This window comes from Suncus etruscus, chromosome 11 (genome assembly GCF_024139225.1).
Source record: "Suncus etruscus isolate mSunEtr1 chromosome 11, mSunEtr1.pri.cur, whole genome shotgun sequence".
In the NCBI taxonomy this organism is placed as follows: domain Eukaryota; kingdom Metazoa; phylum Chordata; class Mammalia; order Eulipotyphla; family Soricidae; genus Suncus; species Suncus etruscus.
This window is the reverse complement of record NC_064858.1, coordinates 80,539,078-80,549,888: the sequence shown is the minus strand read 5'-3', so window position 1 is coordinate 80,549,888 and position 10,811 is coordinate 80,539,078. Positions and strand designations below refer to the sequence as shown.

Here is a 10,811-nt window from a genome sequence, read left to right as displayed (position 1 = left end):
GCCGCGTTGGGGTTGCAGAGCCGCGGCGGCGACTGTGGCCTTAAGGCTCAGTGTAGACGCGTCTGCGAGCTCGGGAGCCTGCGGCCCACGTCGCGCTCATTTACACCCCGGGCAGAAATGGGGTCCGGGTTAGGTTTCTCTACATCCGAGTGGGACCGAATCGCGCCCCCCACTTTACAGAGAACGGTGGGCAGATGGGCAAGGGCTCAGACCTGTCCAGAACCCCCAAGGTCCCCACGGTGGGCTTTGTTCACTGATGGGGTGGTCCGCGGTTTCTGTGCCGCCCAGGATCGGAGCCATCGATCGCCCCGGCTTTCCGGCAGCATCAGCATCCAACGACGCCCGGGCTGCCGGGCAGTCTCCGGCCGCCGGCTCGATAGTCGCTTTAAAGACACAAGCTGCCTCTATGCGGGTCGGAGGGAGGGAAGAAGCCGGGTGCATCACCCGCCTCAATGCACGACTTATAGGGAAGGGATACGTTTAAAATTCAAAGAATTGTTTTCTACCTGAATTACGTAGATAATTCCCTTGCTGATCAACATAACGAGAATCGGAGCGATAGAACAGCGAATTAGGGCGCTCGCCTTGCTCTGGGCTGACTCCGATTCCCATCCCGTACATCCCCTTCCCCTTCCTGACCCCTTTCCCGTCCACCAGGAGAGATTCCTGAGTATGGATTTAAGAGTAACCCTTGAGCACCACCGGGTGTAACCCTAAATCAAAACAAGACCCAAAAGAGAGAAGAGACACGGGTTGCTTTGTCTTAAAACCAGAGGAGTAAATTGTCCTTTGAGAGCAAAAATCAGACTATGAATTGCAAAATAGTCGCAGTCTTTCCCTAGATCCAAAGGAGACTCGCTCGGTGAGTACCAGATGGGGTTGGTTGTAGTTCCAACCTTGACTTTCTCTTTGGACGGGAGACAGTAATATTTGGGAGGAAGCTACAGCTCTTGACAATTTTCCTAGTCTCTTTAAGACATTCTGAGTTGACACCTCCCAACAAGGTACCTTCACCCCCCATATCTACAGATCTGGAATAAACAAACCAAGGATCAGTTTTTCTTAATTCTTTAAATTCCTTCTTTCCTTTATACCAGAAACTCTTTCACTGTCTACTCTTCCTGAAGGAACTGGACCCCAAACCCTCTTCTTCAGCCCCAACGGGGTGCCACCGGATAAGTCCTTCATCCTGCTCATGGCTATCTGAAGCTGTTCGCTCCACAGTCTTGCCTGGACTACGTGGGGCCTTTAGATAAGCCTCCTTCAAAGAGTGGAATCTTTCTCTCTACCCATTTCCTGAGGGCCAAAGGGAGAGTTCGATTTGATCTAAATTTGCCAGTTTCCTAGTTCCAGGAGTAAGGAAAGAGAGGGAGAAAGACAGACAGGGAGGGAGGGAAAGAAAGAGACAGGGACAGAGAAACACATAGATAGGGAGTCAGGGAGAGAGAGATAGTCAGGGAGAAAGGGAAACAGAGAGAGAGACAAGGAGACATGGAGACAGAAAGAGATTTCAGAGCTAGAGGTATAGATCAGAGTCTGGCACAGAGGAGTCCCTATTATGCCTAGAAAAGGCTCGGGAGGAGACTCCACAAAAGACTCCAGATTTGGAGGCTATTTTGTGAGAGGGAAACTCAGTGAACAGAGCTGGAAGAGGACATTCATCCTACCCAGAAGGGATCAAGTGAAGCTGCAGAGAATAAATGGTGTAGCTGAAATTCCAAAGCCTCTGTTGTTTCTCAGGCATGGCCATAGGAGATTGCTCACCTGAGAGATAAAGCCTATTTCATCAGTTTTGTGGAGTTCTGATGTTCCCTGCTCAATGGGTTTGCAATAACAAAATATGCCTCAGAAATTGTGAGGCATGTGAGGCCCCAATCAAGCCCTGCCAGTTCCAGCACCCCCACACCATCCAACTCTAGCCTGTTCATGCCCCTTCCCAGGCTGCTTAGCTTCTTGGAGGTCCTGCATTTTAGACTTCCTTTTTTTCAGGCCCAGAAATTTCTCACTATCAACAATGTTTTTCTAATACTCTGGACTCAACTCCTCTCCTCAGCTCTTCCTCCTCCCCAATCTACCATTCCCCAGTTTTCTCTTTGCTGATAATTTCTAGGGATTGGAGAGGGCAGCTCATCAAGAAACCTTAGTTGCTTATATTTTTTGTAGCTGCTGTCACTGTTCTTCCTGTATTATTAGACACTGGTTATTTTTATTATTTACCTAGGCTAGAGAAAATAAAGTGAGAGCCAATAAGGAAACTAGGGGGCCTGTTCTTTGGGGGCAAAAGAGACCATATGTGTGTGAGAATCCAGCTTTATTTTTGTTTCTAGAAAAGAAAGTCACATCTCCATACAGTCATGTTTTAATTATTATTAATATTAATATGATGAAGCAACTCTGTACACATACTACATAAAGAGAAAAACGTGCTGAAGACAGATGTTTGAACAGGGGGGGCACACAAGAGAGTTAGGAAGGAGGAAAAGAGGGCAGTTACCCACAGGGGCTACACTGGGTAGTAGCAACAAACAGAATAGGACACAGATTGACAGAGAAATTCACAGACATCAAAATTTAAAGCAACAGAAGAATATTGCATATCTTAGTCTCTCACCCCTTTTGGAATGTTCTAGTCTCTCTTTCTCTATTGGGCCTTGAGAATCAAGTAGAGTGGTTGATTGAGCTCAAACCCAATCCCCCACAGCCCATGAAGTCACAGAAGGGGCTGCACAAAGGGATTCATGGGTAAGGGGAGAGTGACTCAGCACATGGGAAAGTGTGCAGCTGCTGCAGGGTGGCAATTTCTGAGAACAGGCTCAGGTGAAACACATTCATATGGATGGTAAAGTATGTGGAGAGCCCTATAGGGAAGGGGGAAATTCTATGGCCACAAATAGGGCTGGATTTGGAGTAAGAGGCTGCCAGCCTGCAAGTGTCAGAGGACAGAGAATATTTGTATAGGCATGCTCAGACAACTGCACCATCTTGTATTAGGTACTTGAAGCAGGGTACTGACAGAATTGGGGGGGGGAAGCTTGTGGATTGTTTTTAAAGGCCTTGTAAGGGAAGATGCTCCCCAGACAAGAATTGCAAGTAAGCAGCACAGTTTTCACACTGTCTGGTTTGGGCTTACCTCCCATGGTTCCCTGCTTCTTACCCCCTTGCTCCCAGCAAAGGTGAGACAGCAGATGAGAGTTTAGAAGTCTCAACCAGAGGTATAAAAAATGAATTGCAAGAAAAGCAGGAGAGTTCCTTTACTGTTTCTAGGGTAGCCTGGGGTCTCCTAAGCCAGGCTGGGACTTCAGTGGGAAGGAGACTTTGTAAAAACAGACCTTAGACTGGAGAATGGCTCTGTGGCCTCCAACCAGTTCTGGGTATGAGTGTCTCCTGTTTTGGACCATATACTCCATGGCTCACTGGCCTAGGAGGCAGAGGCAATGGATCCAGAGACAAAGTGTGATGCTGAGAGGGAGGGTAAAATGGGGGTAAAAGAAAGGGAGCAAGTAAAAAGAGAAAGGAGATGCATGGGGGCTACAGTGACCCCCTCCTTCATTGTCACCAGCCTGGGAAACCCGCTTGAGTGGGGGGCCTTGGAGGCTGGTAGCCCCTTTGGGGGCAGATTCTTCTCCCCGCCTGCCTCATAAATTATGTTGGTCCAGCCTCCGGCCATGACCATGAACGCCAGCAGGGAAGGCAGAATCTGTGGTGGGCCTTCGTGGCCATTGCAAACTCTCCAGGCCAATTAATGACAGCTTTGTAGCCCCTTTCACAGCCCCTTAGACTGCCAGGTGGGGGTTGTGGGTAGTGACTGATTCTTAGAGTCCCTCTACTTTACTTCCAGTTCCCTGCTTGGGTCTGTCCATGGCTGTCTTGGTGGCAGAAAGGGAAGGTGATAGCACACCTGTGAACAAATGAGTGGGAAGGGGTATCTGTAGAGGGTTGGGGCCCTGGAGAGCTTTCATATAGCTTCTGAGGAGACTTGAGGCTAATGATTGTAGTGATTGCCTGTTAGCCTGCTCAGCCAATCCTCCTAAGCCAGATCTGCAGCCAGACTTGCGCATTATTCTGTTCTTCCAAAAGGTCCTCCTAGGGTCCCCACTTCTTTGGGTTCTCCCAAATCCATCCATCCCTATTCTCTGCTAATCCTCCACTTTTGCTCCTTCCTCTCTGTCTCTCCCTTTCCCAACAACTTGAGTTTTGGGGAGCTTTGGTACTGTTGCACACACCCCCTTTCATAGGTCTTCCCTCCAGTCTGCTTCTACAAAGATACTTTAAATAGAGAAGGAAAGTAGTGGGAAGGGGCCCTTGGGTTGCCTCTTCTCCAAAAAATCCTGTCAGAGGCCCAAACACACTTACTTGGCCTTGTTCAAGCTGTCCTGCCACCCAACCCCTGACCCATGTGAGTTGGGGACTCTCCCCGACTGGATTTCTTCCCTTCTTCCTGGGACCTGATGCTTGCTGAGGATGTACAGGAGGGAACCAAGAACAAAACAGACAAGAGGACATCCAGAGAGGGCCTGCCAGAGACGTCTGGCATTCTAAGTGGGGCTTTTGTCCCAGGGAGCGGCCCCTCTTGCTCTTTACCAGAGATGGGCTCAGTCCGGGGCTGGTGTCCTTGTTTTGCTCCCTAAAAGAAGGAGAGGGCTTGCTCCCTCAACAGAAGTCTTTTCTTTTTCATTCTCCGGTTCTGAAACCAGATCTTGACCTGCTGGTCACTGAGATTCAAGCGGTCTGAGAGTTCCCTCCGGCGCTGCCGTGTGATGAACTCATTCACCAGAAACTCTCCCTCCAGTTCTGCCAGCTGCAACTTCGAATAGGGCTTGCGCTTCTTCCGGGAGCGGCTGTGGATCGGGTACCAGGGCGCTCCTGGATGGAGACGAACCAGCAGGGTTGGCCAGAGGACCAAGAGGTGACAAGCCCAGAGCCCTTGGTCCTTCCCAGTCCCTTTCACTTAGGCCTAATTCCTCAGGTCCTTTCTCTCCTGACTCTGCTCTTCTACACACCCCTCAAAACTCCGCTTCTGTATTCTCCTCTCAAAACTCTCCACTTTCACCTTTCTCTTTTCTCCCTTTTACTCCTTCCTCTTGCCTTCCCAACCCTACCATCCTAGACAGTACCCCCCCAAGCCTTCTGTGCTCCTTATCCTCACCCTTCGCTCCAAACTTCTTCTGTATATCTTGATCCTTATGCAATTCTGCAAAACCCCCCCCCCCAATCCTCCAGAAGCCCCTCTGGTCCCTTAAAACAGATATAACAAGCCAGCCCAGTGGTTCAGAGTTAAACCTGGTCCTCTAGCGTGTCTTAAAAGAAAACACATGGGGAGGGCTGAAAGGGCTGAAACCAGGCTCCCCACTCCCCCACCCCATACCCCCAAGCCTGGAGAAGTCTCCGCCAGAATCCCGCCCCTCCACCCCCCACTCCAGAGCTCCCGGGTCCCTCCAACCGCCGACGACGACGACGACGAAAAAGGGAATCTCGGCTCTTTCTTTTATGGGGGAATATTTACATGTTTATAGGGCTCCCACCCCACCCCCCTGGCACTTCTTAAAAGACATTGTCACCCCCAGGCGGCCCTAGCTCGGCTGGCCGGCCCTCCGCTGCCCGCCCGGTAAGACAAGACGGACGTGCGGTCCCTAGTCTGCGGCCCTCGCAAGGGGCCGGGGGTCCTTACCGCTGGCCGGGAGCCCGCCGCTGGGGTTCAAAGGCGAGACCAAGCTGCCAGGGTCGCCCGCACCGGCGCCCTTGTTGCCCTCGTTGAGCAGGGACGAACTGGAGTCGGATTCCAGGGACTGGCACGAGGGCGGGTCGTGCGGGGCTCCCGTGGCCCCGTCCCCGCCCGCGGCGGCGGCCGCGTAGTCGTACTTGAAGCCCAGGGCGGGAGGCCCCGACGGCTCCAGCGGCAGCAGCGCGGCCCCGGGTCCGACCCCGACCCCCGGGCCCGGCTCGCGCCCGCGCTCCTCCCGCTTCAGGCCCCCGCCGCCCTCGGCGCAGGGCTCGCGGTAGTAGCCCTTGCTGTCCTCCACGCGGGCCAGCTCGCATGTGCGGCCGAAGGGCGGGTTGAGCGACACGGGGCTGCCGAGGTAGGGCTGCGGGTAGCCATTGCAAGGCTCCGCCGACGGCCAGGGCAGCGAGCACACGTTGTCGCGGCGCGGGTAGGACAGCGAAGGCAGCCCGGGCAGCTGCGCCCCGGACGCGCGGAAGTTGGGGAAGTAGAAGGTGTCCCCCGTGTGGATGTTCACCAGCGGCCCCACAAACCCGGGATTCAGGAGATTATGCTCGCCCATTTCCGCGAGGCCCGACCGGCAGCGTCTAGTTTATTGCTATCTGACATTAAACATAGTTAAACCTGCACCGGCTACCCATTGGCCACCCGGCTCACGTGGGCCTCGCCGCCAAGGGGATGGGTGGGGACAGCGGATCCCCCCCCCACACCCACCCACCCATACATACCAACTCTCACTTCCCCTTTCCCCAATTTGGGGGGGGGGACTGCAAAACGAGAGGGCAGATTTATTCGCTGGATCTTTTTTTTTTAATCATATAAAAAGCTAACGCAGAGTGTGAGTCAATCGCTCGACACGGGGCAAGAGGAAAAGAGCTAGCCCCAAATTACCCGCACATACACGTTTTTCTGCTCCCCTACACACACACACACACACACACACACACACACACACACACACACACACACACCACCCCTCCTATCCCCATGTATTATCTTCTCTCCAACAGCTGGCCAAGCACAGCCCGTCCCATTTTAATTAGCTCCTTTATTAACTAAAACCGTTGGAATTTACAATATCTCCCCAATAAATTACTATTAGATATTGTGTCATATAAAGTTTACTGGCTGTTTAAGGAGACGGATGAGCCCTTTGGCTCGGGGGTTTATTTACAGTAAAAGGAAGTGGGAATAAGGACAGGTTTCTCTGCCGCTATCACTCCCAGCCCTGATGTTGTTGTATTTCCCTTCCTCAGCTCCTTCTGCGCAGGAACTTGGGAGAGACACTGGGGTCCTCTCCTCCAGGTAGGACAAGAAAAATTGTTCTGCCAGATCATTTTCTGAGAGAACATAGGGGGTCTCATTCTTCCCGTAGGATGCAGAAGCAGCAGAAAAGGGTGGTGTAGCTTAATTAAAGCCTGCCTACCTACCGCTTCTTAAAAATATGGGGTTCTACCTGTTCATTCTTATTATTTCTGCAAGTGGGGGGGTGCATCTCTGTCCAGTAGGGGTTTAACCCGAGACTTTTCAGCTAGAGACACTGACACTCCAGCATGACTGGCCTTGAGTCTCCTGATTTTCTGTTCAGAGAAGACACCACACTCTGGAATTATTGCTGGAAACCATGAAATGCTGAAGCCAGTAATTGTGCTGGGTATGAGGAGAAAGAGACCCCGGAGAATTAGTCTGTTAGATGTTAAAAAATTATGTTTATCTGCTAACTTCAGCAGCTCCTTTTGGAGAAAGCTGGGAACCCAGCTCTGGTCATTGATTAATTTAAATCAGCATCTGGGAACCACAATCCGATCTCCACAGAACACAAGCAAATTAAGGTGTGTGTGTGTGTTTGTGTGTGGCATGTACATGTTTGTATGTGTGTGCACGTGCATGTCTGGATCTTCAAAACTGGATGTATCCTATTGGGGTCTATTAGATAAATATTTGAATTTATATGTGATTAATTTCATGCACACACACCCTTCAATACACGGCTTTGAGTCATACAAGGTAAGGAAAATAATTCAACCAATGTCTCAATATGAGAAAAGACCAGATGACTGAGAAAACATTAAAGAGATTGAGTAACTCAGAGAGAATAGGAGAGAAAGTAATGCAGATAGGCAAAGGTTAAGTAGCTGGAAGCTGCAAAAGCAGACTAAGAAGACTCATGTCCCTCTCCCTCCTCGGCAGGACTCCGCAGAGAGAAATATGATTCTTGGAATTCCACTGTTCCCTGGCTGATTTCATATCCCAAATCCATAGCAATGGATCCGGACAGAAATGTGCTCAAGATCTCACAGAGAAGTTTGGTGGTGGTCCTAGCTCCCCATTCTCTATGCCTCAGTACCCCTATTCTGCCTGACCAGTTCCTCTTGCCACCAGTCCAAACAGGGAAACCCAGGCCCAGGATTGAGCGGTCAGTTCTGTTGCAGTCATTCCTTTCAGAACCAAGCAAATCAGACACCCAGGAGCAGGTGGGCGAGACTGCCTGTCTTGGCCCTTTGTGTTTAGCCTCACAGGACCCCAGCATCTTAGTCTTACCTTCTCAGGAGATATTCATGAATGCCCAGAAATAGGATTCTTAATGCATTCGGGTGTCACTTATTTATCATAAAGATAAACAGGGTGTGGCTGTAATATTGTTGCTGTTTTCAGCCCCCATGACTAGGTTTCTAAGCTGACAGGCCTCCACACCGCAGCAGCTATTGTTGGTGTGCGACTGACCAGGAAGGGAATTAACGAGCAACCTCAAGTCTTAATGTGGCAGTGGCTTGGCCGGCCCCATTTCACTCCCGCACTCTCCCGTGTCTGTCTCTGATCTTGGTGAAAGGGAACCTCAGGAATCTCAGCCTCTCTCCATCGGTCTATAGTTGGAAAATCTAGACCCGGAGCTTTTCTGTCTGGTCCTCTATGCTTGCCAGTGAAGCTTGCAGGAGCAGCAGCCACTAGCAGCAGATGCGGCTCAGGGAAGATGCATATAAGCTTCCCCTCAACATACATTCTCCCCGCGATTTGACCCCAAAGATCATTCCCCCAATTTAAGGACTCTCAGTACATCAGCTCACCCTCGGCCCAGTCTCCTCCCTTCTGTCCATCTGTCTCTGATCCCTCTTAGGCAGGGCCACGGGAGCCCGCAACAAAATTTGCATCCCAAAGTATTTAGCTCTTCTCGGCCCTCGGGGTCTCTGGAACCCTAGAGAGAACCCAGACCTCGAAGCGCTTGGTCTCTCTGAGAAGCCCTTCCGCCCTAGAGCTGCCTTTAAAGAACCCCATTCTAGCGGAACACAACTCGGCACCCCCTTTCTTTACCATGCGCCCGCTAGCAAACCCTAGAGAGCCAGCCTGGGGCCCCAGGACCGCAGGGAGACTCGGGCTCGAAGCTTCAGATCTAAATTCTGCCTCTGCGAGAGCTGCTTGGTCAAGAGCCCACAAGGGCTGGACGGTGAGACTTGCAGGGATTCGCCTCCCCAGACCCTAGCTGGCCGCTTCAAGCTGGGCTCAATCCGCCGCAACGGCACAACGGGCAAGCCCGTGGGTAGCTCTACGAAGAGGGGGCCTGCTTGCAAGTCCCTTGACCAGGGGATCCCGCTGGTGCTGTCCTGGATCAACCGGGTCCTGCTCTTTCACTTGAAGGCTAGTTCAAATCTAAGGCAAGGGATGTGATCCAAGATTTAGCTAGGAAGACCAGCGGCTGCCCTTGAGCTTCAGCGTATCAGCCCCGGGGGCTGCCCTGCCTCCTCTCCCATGCTTCGCAGCATCTCCACTCCCCACCCCTGCATCTGCCCTTCCGTACGCTGGGCCAGTGCCGGCCCAGGCTGAGCCTGGAGAAAGGAGAGCGCTATAAAATCAACGCAGAGGCCGGCGCAGAGCGGCTGCGGCAGCAGAAGGCCACCGCGAGCTGGTGGGAGACGGGGCTCGGCTTCCCTGTGGGCGCCAGGTCGGAATTACACGGCCCCGCGCTCCTTTCTCCCGGACGGGTCAATCGAAAGGCTGGGGCGGCCCGGTTCAAGGTCACCGTCTAATTTGCAGAAAGCGGATTGGTCACGTATGCAAATGAGGAAGGACCTGGGCAGCAAAGAGGCAGTGCTGGACGGTCGTAAGAGAGGAGATGAAATCCGGCGGAGAGGAACCGATCTGAGCCCCGTGTCACTCGTCAACCTCCCCAATATCGCCCTTTGGCATGGCAGCTCAGGTTGGGGAATGGATCTTTGTTCCATTCAACAAAGCTCGGGGCTTGACGGGGGGACTCGGTCTCTTCACCATTGCTCCACTGGCCACTTGGCTTCCAACCTTGCCAGACCAGGATTTAGATGATTTGGGAGACCCCCTGGCCCAGGTATTTTTCCTTTTTAGATTTCTTCTCCAGGTTCTGTAGCCCGGAGCACAGCTCTTGGGTGAGTGGGGGTGGAGTGGGCTTACAGAGGCCTGGGATGGGGGTCCTATCTGGCTTTCAAGCACACAAAAGCAACCTGGGGTCACAGGCTTTCTTACCTCCCTTCACCTCCCTTCCTCTTTCCATGGTGCCTTTTCTCCACTCACCCAGTAGTCTCTCAGGAAATGAATATAGGGTTGGGGGAGTCCCAGGTGGGAACCTCTGAAAACCATCTTTACACCCTTCACCTGACTGTTCCAAAATGGGCCAAGTTTCCTCATTTTCCTGACTGTTGGGTGCATTAATAGTTTGTGGGCTCTGACATTTCCCCCCTCCCGCCAGCAGAGGATCTCCTCCGCCTAATGAATTACCGAGTGTCAGGGAAGGTGTGGTACCAAGTCAAAACAAAACACAGCACTTAGCCAACACCACACCCACAACTGCCTACAGTCAGTGGGAGCCCAGTGCCAGGCAGGTCTCTGGAACATCAAAGTTTGGAATAAGGGTGAGGACCACCGCTGCATGTCCTCTGACCCTCTGTCAGTCAACCACTGTCCCGTTGGCCACTGCAGGCCTGCTTTGGAGAAGGGCCGAGCTCTACTTAGGGACTGTCTATTGCATCTAGGCCCAAGTACCCAGACTTCTCAAACCCAAGCTCCGAATCTGGGGTGTGAAGTGGCTGATTGGGGTGGGACCAATCAGTTCAGGAGAAAAGGGGCA

At 52.2% G+C, this 10,811-nt stretch overlaps 1 protein-coding gene across 1 annotated transcript; it reads right to left on the bottom strand.

Moving 5' to 3' along the window:
- Positions 1-4,624: 4,624 nt before the first annotated feature.
- HOXC12 (homeobox C12) lies at positions 4,625-6,281 on the bottom strand. The gene is made up of 2 exons (XM_049783580.1): positions 5,669-6,281; positions 4,625-4,863 (listed from the first exon to the last, which is right to left on the bottom strand). Exons 1-2 carry the CDS (start codon positions 6,279-6,281, stop codon positions 4,625-4,627), a joined length of 852 nt encoding a protein of 283 aa, XP_049639537.1.
- Between the last annotated feature and the right edge of the window lie 4,530 nt (positions 6,282-10,811).